Source organism: Choristoneura fumiferana, chromosome 20 (assembly GCF_025370935.1).
Source record: "Choristoneura fumiferana chromosome 20, NRCan_CFum_1, whole genome shotgun sequence".
Taxonomy (NCBI): Eukaryota; Metazoa; Arthropoda; class Insecta; order Lepidoptera; family Tortricidae; genus Choristoneura; species Choristoneura fumiferana.
The window spans coordinates 10,053,918-10,074,663 of record NC_133491.1 but is presented as its reverse complement, the minus strand read 5'-3'; the positions used below and the strand labels follow the sequence as shown (position 1 = coordinate 10,074,663).

The 20,746-nt window shown below is 34.7% G+C and overlaps 1 protein-coding gene across 1 annotated transcript; it reads right to left on the bottom strand.

Moving 5' to 3' along the window:
* Positions 1 to 3,294: 3,294 nt before the first annotated feature.
* On the bottom strand, positions 3,295 to 20,694 carry LOC141439122 (PAS domain-containing protein cky-1-like). The gene is made up of 12 exons (XM_074103262.1): positions 20,293 to 20,694; positions 11,142 to 11,323; positions 9,976 to 10,049; positions 9,805 to 9,894; positions 9,257 to 9,445; positions 8,703 to 8,887; positions 7,791 to 7,897; positions 7,349 to 7,499; positions 6,677 to 6,906; positions 6,048 to 6,141; positions 4,461 to 4,609; positions 3,295 to 4,195 (listed from the first exon to the last, which is right to left on the bottom strand). Exons 1-12 carry the CDS (start codon positions 20,301 to 20,303, stop codon positions 4,023 to 4,025), a joined length of 1,635 nt encoding a protein of 544 aa, XP_073959363.1. The 5' UTR covers positions 20,304 to 20,694; the 3' UTR covers positions 3,295 to 4,022.
* Positions 20,695 to 20,746: the final 52 nt, after the last annotated feature.

Below are 20,746 nucleotides of genomic sequence, written 5' to 3'. Positions count from 1 at the left end.
ATAAAAAAACTTTTTTTTAAACGAACAAAATATTTACGTATTATAATTAAAAAAAAAATCTGGTCCTTAAAGTGATGGTAAAGTTCTACTGTTTTTGAACCTCATTGTAATCCAAAGAGTAATAAAGGATCACGTAACAGAGGGTAAAGTGTCCTCCTCCATAATTCATCATAGCTGCAGTCAGTCAGACAATGTTGCAATACCAATTCATCGAAGTTTTGCTACAGCTTAAGCTTTTTGAGGGCGAAGTGACAAGCTATGCGCGAGTGGAGATTTTTGTTGAAAATTACAATCTTATGTGGCAACATGCACTCTGTATAACCTTATTTTGACCCTCGTAAAATAATCAAATTGGAAATGTTTAAAGTTTTCTGTTGAATTTTTGCAGCGCTGCATTTGCTCTACGAATAAAGAGTTAGATAGTTTTGATAAATGTCTAACAATTTAAAGAAAAACAAAGCAGCAAGACAGTTGTAGCATAAGCCTAATCCTTTCAAATTAAAATGAAATTTAAAAAATCCTAGCCTGTGTTTTCAAATCAAACAAATTGACCTAAATAGTTCCACAAGGGTTTACTAATGTTTCGGCGAATAACGTTTGGCAACCTGTTTCATTTCGCAACTTTTCATTTCCCAACTGTTTAATATTTTTGAAACTGTAAATATTTCAGGATTTTTATAAAACTAACCTTACCTAACCTAAAGGCTACACGATGGCCTTGAAATAAATCCTGAAATATTTACAGTTTTAGAGTTTGCGAAATGAAACAGGTTGCCAAACGTTACGTTGCGAAAAGGCAGTACTCGTTCCACAAGAGGCTGCTAGTAGAAACTGGATCCGTCATGCCGCGGATAGATTGCGCTCATTGGGGGAGACCTATGTCCAGTCCAGCAGTGGACTGCTACAGGCTGATGATGATGATGATCTATTCCAAAACCAATTCAAGCCTGCATCATGGGTCGTAGAAAACGAGTTCAAAAATAATAATAAACTTATAGAATTTAACGTATACATGTATTACAACCGTAAATCGAGTGCAGATATTCATTCATCACACAAATGCCTGCCCCTACCAGGACTTGAAGTCGAAAGCTCTTTTCATAATCACTAGGCTATCCACTTGTCGAATACAATTCTAATCTTCACATTCCTTCTAAAATATTTTTGAAATTTATGACGAAACACAGCTTTCTCAATCGTAAACTACCTGGGTAGTTATTTACCTCCTTTATTTTCTTCTTCTGCTTTCAGCAATAGTTTTGTAGGCTATTGCTTGTAAATTAAACAGTTGCTTTTAGGTATCATATGCAAAAACTAAATTGTCTTGTCACTTATCCCACACATCGATTGATTGACAGACGTAGCGCCGCAACTATAGCCTGGCCTACCACCCCCCCCGCACTCAAACCGTGAATGACTACAAAAGGGGTACTATACCAGTCCTTGAAGTTTCAACTTACACTGGTCAGTGACACCCTGTTACATCTATTAGGAGGTTCGACGGCTTGTTTCTTAATGTTTAATGACTTGTATTAGGCATTTAAATGGTTCCTGAAACTGTTGAAATTAATTCGCGTTCGACGAATGAATCAGTTAACAGAACTATACAAGGTTTGATTAGGGAATGAGATGATACGTCGTTGGTGGTAACTGTAGTTTTAATCTATGTTAATATGGGGTGGGTTCCGTAAAGCTCATTAAATCAAAGGCGCTTTGATTTGATAACTAATTAGTAAGCAATTCTGCGTTTAACATTAATGTCTTTGCATGTATTTAGTTCAGCTAAAATAGTATAGCGGGATAAAGAGCTACAGGAGCATCCTCTTGATAGAGACAAGTGGTGGAAAGAGCAGGTATTATTCCATCAGTAGGCCATGTAATCAGTGTGGCGGGAAGGTGCTGGATGAGGAGAGCACTGGACCGAGTGAATGCAGGATGCCTACAATCAGCACACTCAGCATTGGGTGGCTATGGGCTGAAGAAGAGGAAGGGCATGGAATATGCTAAGAAAAAAATTTGAAATTTAAGTTTTCGTCAATTTAACATTTGTTTGTTTTATCTACGTAACTTTAACATTCTTATTGATTGCTTGTCAATTTTTTAACTACACTACAAAAAATGACCCAGAATATTAGTTAAAATTAAATCACACCAGATATTTTGTAAATTTTATTTATTTTCATTTCAGTAAATTTAACACAAGTTCTTTAACATAATTTAATAGGAATTACCTAAATGATCCATAGGTATGTACAAAATTACTCGACTTAATTAAATATATATACACAAAACCGTAGTCTAAATTTTCCTTTGGAATGCACAAATATTTGGACGGAACCATTTTCCATTGCTTATTCTAAAAATACTTATTAAATAAGTCATAGATAAGGAAGCAATTATAAAAACACAATTAAAATAAAATACTGTTAAATTCGTCAATTTCAATTCAACGAAAAAAATAATTTTAATTGCACGACGCATTGCACTTAAATAAATGTTTAATAACTTACTATAAATAAATACAATGTTAATTGGCCACAACTGAATCTGATTTTTTATAACTAGGCTACGTTCACAACTTCGCTTTAGTTGCTAAATTTCCTATCCCATAGGAATTTTGTACATTAAATATTATTTACATTAGTACATAGATAATCTTTCGCTTCTTAAGGATGAGTGGTCTCAATCAGCCAAAATTTTTGTTTTCATGTACAAAATGTTAGTTAAGTTACGAAAAACCTGAAAATAGTTTATTTAGAGTCGATAGTACAATCAACTACACTGTGCTTTAAAAACAATGTTGATCATTTAAAATTTACCTATATAAAGTATTACTTTTTAGTCTTATTTTTTGGAATGTATGAAATGAATATCAAATATGAAAACATACACAACTAATATAATATAAACAATACCTAGTTAGATACATACCAAAAAAATAAACAGGAAGTTACATACATAACAAATAAATTAACAAGTCTGGAAAAATATATTCATTCAAATACCTACACACTTCGTCGCTTAGTAGCTACTTATAACCTAACCAACAAAAAGCTGGAAAACCCTCGACTGAACCGATTTTGATAAAACATATTTAAGAACCATCGCTAGATTACCTGTTTTCAATTAAAAAAAACCGCATTCAAATCGGTCCACCCGTTTAAGAGCTACGGTGCCACAGACAGACAGACACAAACACAGACACACATAGCGGTCAAACTATTTCCGTCGGGGGTTAAAAATATACGATGACTTAATTTTCATCCTAGTTTGTTTTTTTTTAATTACATGGTCAATATGTTTTTTTTTAAATGACCGAAAAAGGTATTATTGGTTAAATGTGGACAATTGTGTGCCTGTTTATGTGGGTAACTTATATAGAAATCAGTTTGGTCAGGCATGCGATATTGAAATTTTTCGACAAAGGATTTACTAATAATTATTACTATGCGTCCATTCGAGGTGTCTACCGGGTGGGCCCTGTAACAGGTACAGTACAAAATACAGGTTCTGCTACTCAAATGGAACTACTTAAGTTCCGTAATTTTCAAAAATTAAGTAATTTTATCATTATGTTTATTCCAAAGAAATTAATTGATATTTTCAATTTACGCCATCCAATAGCCTAAATGACATCGCCTGTCACGAAATTGACGGATTTTGCAATACATTGCTTGTCCAATTGAACTTTAAACTATAATAAAAATCATTATACTAGTTATTTTTAAAAGTTGTAGAACTACATTAGATCAAGATGAAGAGTGGTGGTGAGAAATTTTTTGCTCCTGTTACAGGGCCCACCTTGTATAAAAATAACATTTCCTAAGCCTCATTTACGTATGCAAATCATCGTCTGACTCAATAAATTGTATCAATTATTATTTTTGACCCGAAAAAAATACACAAAACGGAATTAATAACTTCTAATAATATTTTATTACCAATTTTGTCTTAAAAACTTTTTAACTCGCAAAATGGGTCCCAGTTCTTCAAATTCTCGCAAAACGGGCCCCGGTTCACAGTTAAGTGACCATAGTCCGATCGGGCTGCACCACGTGGTTGTAACTAAACCGTTGGTACTCCGGGGCCTTCAGGGTATCAGACCAGGGGGGGCTGGGGTTCCACCGGTCCATGCCGTCCGTGTCCAGGGTCAGGGAAGCTAAGCGCATGCGCTTTGGGCTTGGGTACTCCATAACTGTGGAAAAAAATTAAGCATTTAAATTTGAATAAATTAATATTTTACTGCAAGCACACGTACCTACATTTTGTAAAATTCTTACAGTTCGTACGCCTTGTTTCTTCAACATATGTGACATACTAACAGTGGTGGCGTAACAAAAATGCCCGGCAAATAATTATGCCACCGGTAAAATGTTTAGTTTTAGTTTAGTTTTAGTTTAGTTTAGTTTTAGTTTAGTATTAGTTTGGTATAGTATTAGTTTTAGTTTAGTTTTTATTACCTTCTACCCCAGTACTCGTGCAAGCTTCCTGGGCGGGGTAGTTCACTCTTGGATATTGTTCGTAGTACTCCCGTTTGCCGTGATGAGGGTACATGTACATATTGCTGTTTACCACGATCTCAGGCGATGGATCGTAATGGAGAGGCGATCTGTGGAAGAAAAGTAAGTTTTTTTTTTGAACGTACGCCACAGAAATAATAAAATGTATCTACTCGTAGGATCTATGTATGTGGGATCGTGCGAAGGTAAACAAACTTTAAAACGGAAGTAAAAAAGGTTATTCAAAAATTAAAATACTGAATACGTTAAAAATGAGAGAAAAACAGAAAATACAACTAGCACGTAGGCTTACTCGATCAAAACTCCAATCAAACCTCTTTCACTCATTCGCTCGCCCCATTCATTCCACACAAGTCTTCGGTCAAACGGTCCACTGGTTTACATCAATCATTGTATGTACATGTATATAAAGAAACATACAAAATATACTACTACGAAGTATACACTGTGTTTTACTTAACTTCCGTTATTTTTGACAGACGACTTAGTTCATAAATATAAACTATCTGGTAACTTTTAAATAAATAAAAAATCCTCAACATCATCATCATCATCTTATCAGCCGTAGGATCTACTGTCGGACAATAGGCCTCCCCCATACCGAAACACGCAACTCAAAACTCAAAATATTACGTTCGTTTGGCCTTACTCTACGAGTAAGTAAGTTTACTAAGTTTCATATCAAACTGTTAGGTCAGATAACAGCGGAGACTACAAAACTAAAAGCAGTAAATTTTCTAAGTTCTCTTTTATTTTTTGAAATATTCAGTTTGAAATTTGTTATTCTATTTAATTTGTTCAGGATTTATCTTTAGTTTATTAGGTAATGTGTATAATATAACATTGTAAATTTTCTCGTAATAAAAATGATTATTTAATAAAACAAATATCATTTATTTTCTCAACAACTGAAAACAAATTCTGTATGAAACTGTTCAATCGTTTTTAATCTCCACATGTAATAAACTTTCCTATTCAAATGTGTTTTTGTAGCATCAATAGCATTCAAGCGAGAACTTTGAGATACATTTTTAGTTGACGTTGTCATATTTGGTTTACACTTAGTTTAACCATTTTAAAATTGCCGATGTCTAACGTACCGTCATTCAATTCGAGGTCTTGCGACGCTCGTGCTTAAGAAGTATTGGTTGTTGTAAGTGTAAAGTTAAGTTGGTAAAATTGATATACAATAAATATGGTAATGAAAGATGTCAAATTACGCGGCCGGTGCGCTTGCGACGGGGTGATGATTTTCATATTTATCTCTTGCCGCGACATGACAGATACAAATTGTACGAAGTGACCTTGGGCGATGTTTGTTTTTTAATCCAGTGTTCATTGTTGGACGATTATTTAGCAAGTGAAACGATTTATGAAAACGAGACACACTTTGAAGCAATCGCATTAAATATTTGACTCGGTCGTTTTGATAATAGTAATAGAGATAATCGTAATAAACGACACTCGAGTTCCCAAATGGAAGCCATACCTACTTTAAAAAATCGTTGGATAAAAATTTAATCATACCTTTCTTCGCTGATGGTAGACTGTGGAGAATGCGTAGAATAGTCGACTGGTCCCCGATCAGGATATGTTCTTTCACAACCGTGTAATGCTAGCCCTAAAACAAATAAAAATAACAAATTAATGTCGATACTTCCAAAAACAGCTGTCTAAATCTGCAGCTACAAGGAAACCGAAGTCATACCCAGCGCGCAAGTTTATAGCGATCATAGAGAAACAGTCACTTTCGTCAGATACCTACCTAGTTAATACCTATGTACATACAGGTAAAAATGCTTACCTACAAGGAGCATGTGTCGAAAGTGATTACTTTCCATTTGATTTATTATACCTACTGAATTGAATGTCTGCGAACAAAACTGACAAGTTAGGTTTTTTCGAGCGTTTGACAGTTCGGACCACGTTTATTAGCACACCGGAAAGACAAGTCGCACAATTTTAATGACACTAGATTTAGCATCGGTCTTTAGTTTTCATAAAATTTAACCCTGCCCATCACCTCTTTTAATAATACTTGCCGAAATGGTAATGACGAAAAAAACGCCGCAAAAACGCTGACTATTACCCTACTACAGCTACAGAAACTGCCAAAAAAATTACTGCAGAGTAAGAAAGAAATCAAAATAACGTACCATTCAAGTCTTCGGACATCTTCTGAGGGACATACGTTGATACATGGTATGCCGGGTACTCCATCTCTTGACTGTCAACGTACGAGTATTCTTGGTACGCGTCCTGGTACGTTGTCTCTCTTCTGAAGAACTTCTGACACCGAGGGTCCAGGACGCCGCAAGGCTGGTTCTGGTAACCGTAGTATTGGTAAAGCCATGAATTTGCTAGCATTATTGCGGCGTCTTCTTCACTGTTGAAAAGAATTACAGTTAGAGTACTTGACAGTTTGAATCTTAACCATAGATTTATGAAGAACCTACAACGTTTGATTTGACTCCAATTTTTCTAAAGTTGAGTGTTTGCGTTCTAAAAATGTGTACCAATTTTGAAACAAAAATTCTTATTTTGATCAGTCTGTCTGTCCGACTAGTTCTTATAGTCTCACAAAATAACCATGAAATGGATTTTGAAGATATGTTCTACAATGTGACTCACATTGTTTATGGGTGTGATAATATTTTTGTATATGCATCTAACTTCGAAGTCAATTTTATGAAACAAATACCGTAAAGCGAATGGTAATCACTGGATGATAAGGTAAAATAGATAAGATCTTGAAGTAAAACAAAATGGAATAATCATACTAAAAGTAAGACGAGGAAGAATTATCTTCGGTTGTTATAAATGCAAACCTTAAAACTTGATTAGTAGCGATAATGAACTGCCGAGGAGTATCGGCCGCATCTTTTACTTGTAGCACAACGTGCACCCATAGGAACTGACCGCTACGTTGCTGGAGTTTCACTAGGAGAATACAACATTTGTCTTGCTCTGACTGTGTTACTGCAACAAGAAAAGTAAAATAACATTTCCGATTTACATTATAGCAGCCGGTGTGTAAGTTAGATTATCCGCATTTTTACGCAAAAAACAAAAAATCCTGGGTGAAAAATGAACAATTTTTTACTTTGAAAAATAATTCTTAGTTTTCGAGAAAAACTGTTTGAAACTTGACTTAAAATGCACAGATTTCAAGTAAATGGATAAGTACACGAAATGTAAACAATTGATCTTTTCTTTTATTAGTGAGCGCAATGACTAAAACACTTTTTGTTAAGTACTTTGGTTACTCACTTAACCTATGTTTACTCTGTGCTTCTCGTAAACTGTCCCAATGAAGAAGTTGATACCAGGATACATCAGCTAATTCAGATTTCTTCCAACCTAGGTACCATTCTCCGCTGTAACAAAAAATATTACTATAATAGATTGGCAATTAGCCGCACGAATTTATTTTACGTATTTTTTGTTGGTTAAGGAAGAATTTTAACAGAAGGATAATGTCAAATTATTGTTGGTTTGGCTATACTACAGAACCAACAATGCTGCTTAATTTTAGACAAGAGAATAAGTTTCCACATACATACGGACCATTACACGGGCATATTAATAATGGAAAGGTGAACTGTAATGTACCTGTGTGATGACGAAAATGTCAGAAAATCAAACTATGCGTCCGGTCTTTAACATACTTGGTGTCTGTATGCAGTGATAAAATCATGTTCATGCCATGCTTCGCGATGAACATGTTGGTGGCGCCGTGCATGACACGCATCGCAGTATATAGAGGGTCTTCAACTTGGTCGGTATCTATATGAAGTAACATAATCATGTTCATGCCATCCTTAGCGGTTAACAGGTTTTGGTAGCACCTGGCACCACATACTCGCATGTCTTGGCATGGCAACAGCTGAGCTGCACTGTATACAGCTGGTCTTCAACTTACTTGGTGTCTATGTGCAGTGATATAATCATGTCCAGTAAACATGTTGGTGGCATTGCACCTGACACCCATACTAGTGCGTCTCGGTTTGGCAACAGTTGCACTGATATAGTGGGTGTATAGAACTTACTTAGTGTCTATATGCAGTATCTTTATGTCCATGCCGTGTACGGTGGTGAACACGTTGGTGGCGCCGTGCACCAAGCACCCGTGCGTCTCGACAAGGTAGCGGCTGCACTGTATACAGTGGGTCTTCAACTTACTTGGTGTCTATATGCAGTATCTTCATGTCCATGCCATGCACGGTGGTGAAGACGTTGGTGGCGCCGTGGACGACGCACTCGCGCGTCTCGGGCATGGCCAGCGGCGTGCACACCGCCAGGAACACCGGCTCGTTGCGGCTGCACAGTGGCAGGTACGACACGTAGTGACCTCTCACTAGAGCCACCTATAAGATGGGCAATCGTTAAATAGGTTTGAAGATTCTTTGATTAACAAATTAACTCAATTTAGGTGTCGCTTGCGTTTCATGTTAAAAAAAGTTTTGTCTAAGTGTATAAGTATACATTAATAAAAAAATTGAACAAACATAAATAGTAAAGCTAGTTTTTATGGTTTTTGTTTTATTTCAAGGGCACGAATTTCAAATGCTACATAAACATGTAGTAACTTTGGCGTTTATTAGCCATAAAACAGAAAAATAAATACTTAAAATACCTAACCCAATCATTATTTAAATTAATAATTATTTGCTCTTCGGTATAAAATTTAGTTTCTCAAAATGAAAAGTTTTTTCTTGGTTGACAGTTATACTCACTTTTTGGTCACCGAATCGCATTTGTCTTCTAGCATTCCTTGAAACGTTCATTCTACAGAAGAAATGTCTATTCTTTGGTACATTTTCAGTCTCGCCATTGCTCCCTCTGTTCAATTCAGTCTGAACAGTTTGGTGGTCTTGTCTATCTATAATATCGTATACGCTGTCACCATGTATTAGTAAGTCTTCCTGAAAAATATGACACAGTTTAAGTTTGATACCTACGTAAAGATTGTTATTTTTTCAATAATGTCTAGTCCTTATTATGTCTACTCTGTTTTCTGTACTGCTTTCTATATTGTGGTGTTCAATAAAGAGTCATTGTATTGAGTTGTGATTCAGTTTTGGTACCATCAGCCAAATAAGTGGTCTATCAATTTTTAAACAAGTTCCTATCAAATGAATATGTCGCTAAAGTTGAGAGACACGTCTATTGGCATTATTGTTTTGTTGATATGCAAACGATTATCAACTTTAGGGTGGTTATATTATACCACATTTTTGGCTGATGGTACCTAATAATTTGTAAGTACAATGTAAATACAAACCATCGAGTGTCCCAAGTATTCAGCAGCATTTTCCGATATGTACAATAGTTTCCCGTTCTGTGTCATCATCATCATAAAACCGTTCATTGCCTGCAACGACATTGTAAATGTCAATACTGTATTTTATTGTTTCACTTGAGGACTCATAAAACTTGAAAAAGAAGCAAATACCTTTGAAAATCCAATATTAGGTGTGGGTGTCGGTTGTTCTTGATACTCGTAGCTGAAGTCGTGACTTTTAAACACTAAAACGGAAAGAAAGACGGCATTATGGGTAAAGTTATAGCAACGAGAGATAAGATAGTGGACTAAATGCATGTTAAACGTCTTAATATGCCCTGTCGTGACTGAAGGTGAGCTGACAAAAAATTTGGGAGACGTTTTCAAAATGTGACCGTGAGATTTCGGGATAAATACGTGATGAGCTTACGAGGCTTTTGGGTGGGAAAAGGGAAATTGTTGGAACAACATGAGATACATGATGTTTATCTGTCAGTTGTTACAGTTACCATTTTCACGACTGAGTTAATTTCGCATATTAAATTAAATGACGTCAGAAAACAGTTATGTTCTGTATTTTATGTCATATGGCTGAACGTAGTGTTTCAAGTGCCTATTTTAGAAAGAAAGATAAAAAACATTTATTCGTGACATGACATGACGTGACGTGACATGGATAAGAACAATAATAAAAATAGAATTCGCGCTGTCATCGTTCATCCACCATTTTCACTTAAGCTAGCCTACAAAAAGGTGATGATGTTATTAAATTGTGAATATCTACATGTTTTTTGTCTAGTAAATGTTAAATCCGAAAACACAATTTAAGTACTCAAGTTTAGTTAATTAAACCTTTGACACAAAGTTTGGTATTTATAGACTCAGCTGTTTACGCTTGAATGATTAATTCTCTCACTGGCCAAAGAAGTTTTAATAGATAGCCAAGCCACTAGTTTAAATTTTAACATCTGCGTCACTAAAAGATATATACATATCGGTATATGTATAAGTACGAAAGTTTGTTAAACTGAAAAGTTTTGTTTGAAAAGGAGATGAGATGATTAATATAACAATAGCTTAACCAATTTATAAAAGTTGAAAACCAATGTCATTTCAAAGTTCAATATCTCAAAAACGGCTAAGATGATTTTAATTAAACATTGCTTAAAATCACTGCAAGAAAACTTGCTTCCACGTAAATAAAACCGCATCGAAATTTATCCATTCGTTTGAGAGCTACGGTGTCATAGACAGACAGACATTGGCGTCAAATTTGTAACACCACTTTCTTTGTGTCGAAGGTTAGAAATAGATCGATATGTTATAGTTAAACGTACGTTGCTGGAAGTAGTTCATCTTCCTCACATAGACGCAGACGAGCGCCATGAGCTGCAGCTGCGAGAGTCTCTGCCGCGTGGACGGGGGAAGCGGCAGCAGGTCGCGCAGGTTTGATATCTCTGCGTTGATGAGGTCGCGTCGCATCTTGCTTGCGCCCTTCGTGGACTTCGTCGGTTCGAATCTGTATGAAGCGTTTAAGGTTAATGATGAATTTAAAAGCAAAGGCGGAGTAAAATTAGTTTTTTTTTATTAAAAACGTGATTTATGATACAATTTTACTGTATGTACCATCAGCCAAACATGTGGTCTACCACCCTAAAGTTGATAATAGTTTGCATGTCATAAAACAATAATGCCAATAGACGTATCTGTCAACTTGAAAGTTCGACTTTAGCGACGTATTCATCTGATAGGAACTTGTTAACACACCGATTATTTGGCTGATGGTAGGTACATATAACATGATTTCAAGTCAATGCGATCACTGGAGGAGTGTGTAAGTCCGCATCCAAAATTTAACTCATACATGCCGACTAACATAATTCAAATTCGAAAGATTTTTTAGAAGCTAAAAACAAAATCAAAAACAGAATTGAACTGAATGGATCTGAATTGCCAACTTCTTATATATAAGATCTCTTTTTATAAACGTAACTAAGTTTACGTTCTATTTATGTTTTGTTTTTCAGAGGAGCAAAGAGTCAGGTAACTCTAGTACGGGTAGATACTCTAGGTCTCTTGAGGGCTCTCTAGAACAAAATAGAATGGAATAGAGCGAATAGGCTCTTACTGCACCAGCGAGATGCATCTTTGGTGGCATCTGCACTTTTCATCAGGTAAGATGGGGTCAATCACGGATCAGTTTTATGCAAAAAACAGCTGTTGCCCACGACTCTCCGCGTAGAATTCGTTTATCGCTATCCCGCGGGAACTATGCAATTTTCCTGGATAAAACTATACTATGTCTTCCCCGGATTCAAGCTATCTGTATACCGAATTTTATCTATAATCCATTCAGCGGCTAAGAACTGAAGAGGTAACAAACAAATCAACAGATCATAAACTTTGGCATTTATAATATTAGTGGAATATGAAAAAATAAAATCTATGGAAAATTTGAATTTTACGGTTTTTTTTTTTCAAATCACATCTGGCAACTCTAACCGATGATCACACGACTCCCGCGCACCTGTCCGGAACACTGTATCCGCGCATTGTCTGCATCCTAGAAAAGGTTTTTTCCATATTTATGGTGATAAAATGCCGGCTTTGCCGGAAGAAATCGAGAATTTGCATCCTTGTTCGCAAGTACTATTGTGACAATGAAATAAAAATAAATCGTTATGACGTGTAACTTTGTCTTTCAGTGATCTGGGTAAATTACTAATGGTTAATACTAGCTGCTAGCTTTGGGTATGGTTTGTGTAGGTATAAATGAAGATAATGAGATTAAAACTTCTGTCGTAGGTTTTGTCTCAATATTTTTTTATGTGGAGATTTTTAATCTAATTGTTTCTTTTCCTTCATAAAAATTTCTTGACAGCAAACGCAACGAAAAAAGGCAAAAGGTAAGGTTAGGTGTACCGGTGGTAGATTTTTTTTGACATGCATAAATGCTTATTGCCTAAATTGAATAAAGATGTTTTGACTTTGACTTTGAGGTGCAGCCTGAAGCGATCCTTTTTGAAAGCATGCGTTTGATATCAATCGGTAATTAATTTTTATTTCATAATAGATGTACATCGAAGTCATACATATCGTACTTCTTGTGGCTTTACCTGATCGAAGGTCCTACCTACTGTCCGTCGAATATGAATAGTACAGCGATCCGAATATGTTAATTAAAAAAAAAACTTAGGTTACTTTGATCAGGATCAGGATAATTTATTACTTTAATATTAAAGTAATAAATTATACAGTTTTAATAAACAGCGCCACTTTCATAAGTCGGTATCTATCAAATATCATGATAAAGGATACAGTTTTATTTTTGCAATATAACTGACATTAATATCTATCTAAAGGCAGTTAAAAGATTTATTCACTTAGCTTTGTAGGAAGTAGTTTTCCGGTGCGAGCGGCGTGTTAACACGCGCTGGCGCAGGCGGTGCTTTAATCTCACCTGGGAGTCCTTTGTACTATGTACAGTCGCGGCAAGAAAAAGTTTGTCCATTTTTAAACAAAATGTGATTTATTTAAAATACATAATGTACAAAAATAACAAATACTTTATTACCGAAGCGAACAAAAATAAGAGTAAAACGAAGCTTAAAAACCTATATATTTACATATTTCACTTAGATTAGGTGGGGTGCAGTACGTGCAAATAATTTGTACATTATTGTATGGCAATGCCAATACGTTGACCGAGGAAAAAGCCAGCTTTATGGTTACCAACGTAGAGGACAAGCTTTAAGTATTAAATACAATATGATAATATCAGACTGTATTATAAGTTAAAACCCACAGAAATATTATAAGAGGAACTTGATCACAGGCCAAAGTGTTTTGAGTAATAAATGGAAAATTGTATGAAATTATTAAAAAAAAAAATTTTTCTATTGCGTGATTTGGGAGACGTGAGCTGGATCAAGCCTACACCGTCAGTAATTCATAATGGATCGTTTATGTTTAAGTAAAACCCTACACTATTAATCGCAGAGTGACCAATGACCATGCACTTGTAAATAATTTAATTCTTTTTGTTTTAACGTTTCCAAAAAAATAATGGCACGGTATAGTAGCTTGCTCTACCGTATGTACCATTGTATAGGTAGTGCCACGAGAGTTAAAGTGAATGATTACACACACAGCTAGAACATTTCGTTGATTTTGACATTTACTCATTCATTTCATTCATTTTTCTTTTGTAATTTTTGTAGCTGTGTGGGTGTGGGTAATCATTCACTTCAATATATATATGTATATATATATATAATATTATATTTATAAATATGTGTAACTAGAGTAAAATAAAAATATCTCAGTTCAGTAAGGAAATTTGACGCCTAAAGACCTATTTAGTGACCTAAAACTCTTCTCTGTTGGTTTTCAGGCAATTTTGATTTATTATGCTAATGCTTTAACTCCACTGGGTTAGAAGACGACTGATGAACCTTTTCATACCGCGACTGTACATCTGTATACCACCACTTAAGCCCAAGCGCATCAACGAAAAACATTCAAACTATTTCAAACCTTCATCCCACAAGATTTAGAACAAAATCTAACTAATGTGCTTTTCGAGTTAAATCATTTTTGGAGCAACTTCTCATTTGAGTGATTGAGTTTTTTACCACTAATATGATTGTGGGAAAACATGGGATGATTGGTACCTTTGACGGCGGGTTATTAATTTGTTTGAGATTTTATATTGAGTTATTGTTGTTTATTTTGTTGTTCAAGTTGTTGCGGGTTTGTGTTCAGGACTGAGTAAAAGTGGGGTTTATAATGTTGAAATGGTTTTAACGGCCACGCCACATAAATCAAGTTTAGGTCTTTACTTAGTTTTTGTACCTAAGTTTGCAGAAATAGTACTGATATTGGTGCCCGTCTGTCTGACATGAATAAGTTGTCAAAATAGGTATAAAATTGCAATAGAACACTAGCTAAAGTTGAATAAAGAGTAGTTTTTCTAGTAAATTTGTAAACGTGTATGTAACATGTTGTCTTTGCATTTATTTGTATTTATGTAGAAAATATACGACACCCTAAATTAACACATGGGTTACTTTTACTCTAGAAAAAAATATTTAAAAATAAGGATAAACGAATTGTCCAAATACAAAGTCGCGGACAACATCAGCTACTAATTAGTAAGACTGCTATCCTTTCTTCAGAAATTAAAAAGAAATTCGTTATTTACCAGTTGACTTATTTAAAGTTAACAATTGTTAAGTAACCATAATCAATACATAAAATTTAGAAATGAAAACACTACGGCAAGCCATCAACCAACTTTGTAAGTAGATTAGTTTTTTTTTTCACTTAATAAACTCATAGAAATCTGGTACAGCAAAGCGTAACTTTATTGTAACTTTTTACATAGATATCAAATCAAGAATGCGACGTAACATAGGTAATCGTTTACGCACTGCGCTAGAAAAAGCGGAATTCTAGTGATGTGCACAAGTGAGGCTATTTTTTCATGCGTTACAAAAGTAAATTCGAGTTTTCAAGTTATATTCCATAATTAACCCGTCGAGCGATTTGGGGGTGCAAAATGCGCCTAGCGAAATTTGTCCAGAACTGCGATAGACACACTCACCGAGTGCACCTAGCGCATTTTCGGACAGGTTTCCTTAGGCACACACGTGTGTGCCTAAATCATTCGACGGGTTAAAACGAAAAGCCGTGATTAATAAAAAAATGATCATTTTGAGAATTTTTAGGGCCCCGTATCTCAATTGGCAAAAACTCTTCTTTTCAGGAACGCGTAGATTTATCAATCTGAAATGATTTCTACTTAAATCTGCATCATCATAGAGCAAGAAAAAAAAGAAACTTTTGAGTAGGCGCAATCATAAGTCATTTAAAAAAGGTGTTTCCATATAAGATATCGGGGAATCAAACTCTATAGGGCTTGTCCTACAAACTTGAAATTTGGTTTAAAGGTATCTCTTATAGCACTTAACCAATAAAAAAATAAATCTTTATTTGTTATGTCTGTCTGTCTATGTCAGTTTCCATCCGTCAGTTTTTTCACTCACAAAATGTTTGATACTGTAAAACTACCGAGACTAGAAATTGTCGGTATATTTATTAAAATTACTTATTTGTTATGAAATGCATCCATTTATCAATAAGTGTCATCTTGATTTACAAAATGACAAAGTAACTTTTAACAAAGTATGAGGGCAAATAAGCAGGAGTTTCCACGTGTTAATTCCTTGTCGTATACATTTGTAATGTTTAACTATATTATCGCATTAGGCAATGCCTATAATGATTGTTTAAAAGTTTGAAATAAATAAATAGTCATCGATATTTCCTGACGCACGGAACATCCCTACAGCATTCCTTGCGTACGTCAAGCGACGTGCCCGCGACACGCTCGCTTACGGCGAACCGTGAAAATTCTAATACATTAGCGCGTTCGTATAAATCGGAATGCTTGAAATGGGAGTCAAATTAAGCGGAAAAATTCTTTAAGTTTTTGAAAATTAAGTGTCGTTTATTTGAAGTGCTCCTTCAGAGGTTTTTGTAATTATCATTAACTTAAATATATTGTGTTATAAATGTTATCAGTACACCGTCATATTTAAAAGAATAATAAAAGATTACTCTAAATTCCAATGGTTAATCCCATTAAATACCTAACTAATTAAAAAAAAACCCGTGTGGTGTCGGGTTAGAATTACACGTCACTATTTCTTCCATGGATGTCGTAAGAGGCGACTGAGGATATAGGTTAAGGTATACCATAGGCGACAGGCTAGCAACCTGTCACTATTGTACCGTTTTTCAAACTTAAAACCTAAAATTGCTAATAGTGGCTCCGAAGCGGTAACGTTTCGTTTCGTGTGCTCTGCCTACCCCATTTGGGAATACAGGCGTGATGTTTGTGTGTTGTGTGTGTACTAAAAAAAAAAAACTGAATGAATTTTCCTGTGAATAAATAAATCATATTTTTTTAATATTCCTACTAATAATTTAAAATATGTGAGAAGTAAGTTAGAACTCCTGACCAACTAAAACTATTTTAACTTAGTTTTTACAGCATTCGATAAATCAACGCGTCCATTTCATATCTTTTTTAAATGTATCTACGATTTCATCAAAATGAGCTTTCAGATCAGAAACTAATGTGTATATAAACAACCTTGTCATGTCATGGCCTCTATGAGAAAAACATAGTTTTTTTACATGAGTATCAGTTTATTTTCCCAACAATTTATCTACTAGTATGAACTAATTAATCTGTTTGTTAGTTTGTTGACACGCAGCCGTTAGTAGTGAAGGCGAGACGTGACTTACTCGTTTGAGCTACTTTGTGACGTGTGTGGACACTGACAATTAATACTGTGAGGACTAAAATATCGGAAATTTATTTGAAATAGCCTTCAGACCCACGGGTTTCAAGAAACTTCGTATTCGGAATGAAATTGGTTGAAAACAACTGAAGGCTTGTAGTAGAGCAACAATTATCTATCTATCTAATCTAATACCTTTAATCTGTCATCTCCCAGGATAACAGGATCAAAGGAATTTGGGCACAAATTTGTGCCTCTGGGAGAGGACAGGTTAAACGAGCAATTCTTGTATATATATTTCGGGGATCTCGGAAATGGTTCCAACGATTTCGATGAAATTTGGTATGTATGTAGGGGTTTTCGGGGATGAAAAATCGATTTAGCTTGGTCTTATCTCTGGGAAAAATCTCGGCCGCCCAAGTAATTATTTAGTGTTATGGCGAGGAATAACAATTCCTTCTCGTACCACTGGTGGAACAAGTTGGTGGCACTAAGAGGAATAAGGGGATCTATGTTAATTCATTCGCCACTTTATTGAGATTAAACAACAATATTGGAAATAGAAAATAAACCGGTCTAAATAAATTGACCCGGATAGCTCACGTCTTAAATCGAAATTAGCTCGACATGTTTCGGGCTAATCCGTAGCCCTTCGTCTTCGGAGCAACGCGACTCAGCGGCTGCTGCAACGCGCACCAACAAACATTAAAAATACGTCAAACATGTCAGCGCGCGAAACATGTCAGTGCGCGTGTTGCAGCAGCCGCTGATATTTCTAATACCGATAATTTTTCAGTCTACGTTTGCATCAAAATATCGGGAACTCATGAAAGATATTCGCGGTCTACATCTGAAATCATGAGATGTCGATGTCGTTATATATTATATATATATAAAGCAATAACAATCTATAATAACGTCACAGAATAGATAATAGTACATGCACTATAGTTTTGGTTGACTGTGGTAGAGCTTAATTTGAAAAGTGTACACAAGTACTATCTGTTTTACTTTTTAGCATTGAAGTATTTATGATGAATTGTATATGAAATTCATTTCACGAAACAATACATTACATTTTTTAAAATTTTCATTTTTTAATCTTTAATCACATATCTGTCCATTTCAAATATGGGAAGTGAATATTGGTTTATTTCATGTGGTCGGCTTCACAAGTCGGTTTTACTTAATGAGTACACGTGTAAAACTTCGATGTGAATGTTTCAATTGCAATCAAGTGCTGACAGTAAAAAGCTTGCATTAAAATTAAAAGTTATGCAAAAACTTATCAACCCTTCTTATTATTCCAGACTTCGATATTCCAGACAAAAACTTACTATTCCAGACTTCGCGAGGTATGATTGGATGTTTTCGGGATATCTTGTATCTTGTATGTTGTTCACTTTTAGAAGCCCCGAAACACGCAAAGAAATGTTAATTTTCAATAAGTTAAATTTTAATGAACTTTGACTCCAGTTTAAAAGAGTAGGGTAGGGTAGCTAGAAAAGTCCGTCGGCGCCGCTTTATGGTCTTGATCTTTATTATCTTTTTCTTGGATGATAATGAACTTAATACATACTTTTTGTAGTAATACTTATCTACTAATTTATACTATCTCATTGCGAAAATATTTCCAATTAATGAAATGAACAATAAACGCAATAATTTTAATGTACATATAATGTAGAGCATTAAAAGCAAAAAGTAATTCCTTTTACTTTTTTTTTGTTAAAAAAGTGTGTAACCAACTTCAGCTAACCAGCTATTACGTTACGTATTAGGTAAATATATGTCCGTACAAGGTTATATATCTCAAGGCGCAATATATATTTAGCACTTAGGTAACAATACAATTTGAGCAGCAATAGCGCTAAAAGATCTTACATTATCATTAGACTTTTTGTTTTATTATATCCGGATTTAACCGGGTATAACTGCAGTTGACTAAATATTTTCAAGTATAGAAAAATTCTAAAAATGATAGTGTTTAAAAGAGAAGAAGGTTTTGTTTGTGTTGTACATTTTTTTTAGGTTTATTCTTTGAAGTTTATTTTAAAATATTAGTTGAAATCTGACACGAGAATAGAAAATCGTGATTCATCTCGCAATGGCAACCCGTACTACATGTATCAAAACAGTACTTAATACATATTTAAAAAATTACCTCTTGTTTCACAAACTTTTATTCGACTTCGTATATGATTTGTGATATGAAAATATTCTTCTAAATTTGCAAATAATTTTTCGACAACTTCAAGTGTACAGATTGATTGACTTGGTGCCTATTTGGTATTATCTTATTAACATGCATCAACATGGTTTTGTAGGTAGAATAAAATTATTTGTGCGGCGCTATTTTCAACATATGGGAGTTTCTGATAGGTTCCCAAAGTGGTCCAGGTGGATCCTCAGGGGTCCAAGGGAGACCAGACAGGGGTCTACGTTCACGTGAAAAACAATGGGAATTTTAGTTTCCTAGCTATAGTAATGTAACAGCAGGCGGTCTACCAAAAACATTAAAAATTTAAAAGTGGTCTACGAGAAAAAAAGTTTGTGACTCTCTGATTTACATAGACTACTTTGTAATTTGTAAGTTATATTATTATTATATCTGTCCCGAAGTAACAAAGTTATTGTTAAATGACTGAATGATAAATGATTGTTAAATGTAGAATGCATGACATAAAATATTAACTTTAGATTTGATATTTTGTCCTTTATTTAAAGGACGATGTGATTCTGTGTGCGATCATATGGAAACTAATACCATACCTATTTGTCTGCACTGTACTGCTGTCATATGTGCGTAAATAAGCTGTGATCTTCATTTGTTATTCAAAAGGTCACTCACGCGTATCGTGAATTTATTATAATAATACAAGCGATTATTATTGTTTGCTTGCATGATAATTGCAGATCAATATTGTACACACAATTATTAATCTAAGGTTAATATTTTTTAAACGCTTAAAGTTGTAATTTAGGGTGCGCAAGCGCAGATTGAAGTTTCACAGCGTTGTTTAAAAAGGATTTATTCGTTTTGTTACTTATAAATCATAGTAATAATGGCAAAAATACTAAATAGAAATTTAAAGAAATAAAAATTTAAATTATTAATTATAATCGATTAATAAATAAAAATAAACTTAAGGAAAAGAAAACTTTAAAACAGTCTCACCTTAGAAACATTTTGCAGTAAACTGACAAATAAAATCGAAACTTCAAACACTTAAGCGCACTGATTATTCTTATGCATTTTAAACGTCAATCAACAATAACAAATAAACACGACCACACAGTCCGAAGGATCAAGTCTTAATGATAGCTCAAAAAAAATTATCAACCCTTTTCCACGGAATAAAAATCACTAAGTGTCATATCCAGTCATAAAAGTAAAGATAAAACGCACGTGATGCACATAATTATAGCCTGTACAACCTCACAGCACGATGTCATAACACGTTATGAAAAAACTATTTTGAATTTCCATATAGATACCGCGACAATTTATGCGTAAGCTTTTTATTAGAATGAGATTAAGGCTCGCTCCTTAAGCTCGGATACTGCCGTGCGCGCGCGCACCGGGCCCGCAACTATAAAAAGCCTCAACAGAGCCTCTCTTTCCCGCGAGC

Coding starts and splice junctions, on each gene's coding strand:
- LOC141439122 (XM_074103262.1), bottom strand. Junction 9,446..9,804: donor AATACTTGGGACACTCGATG/GTTTGTATTTAC, acceptor CATATTTTTCAG/GAAGACTTACTAATACATGG. Junction 6,907..7,348: donor GCTACTAATCAAGTTTTAAG/GTTTGCATTTAT, acceptor TCTTTTCAACAG/TGAAGAAGACGCCGCAATAA.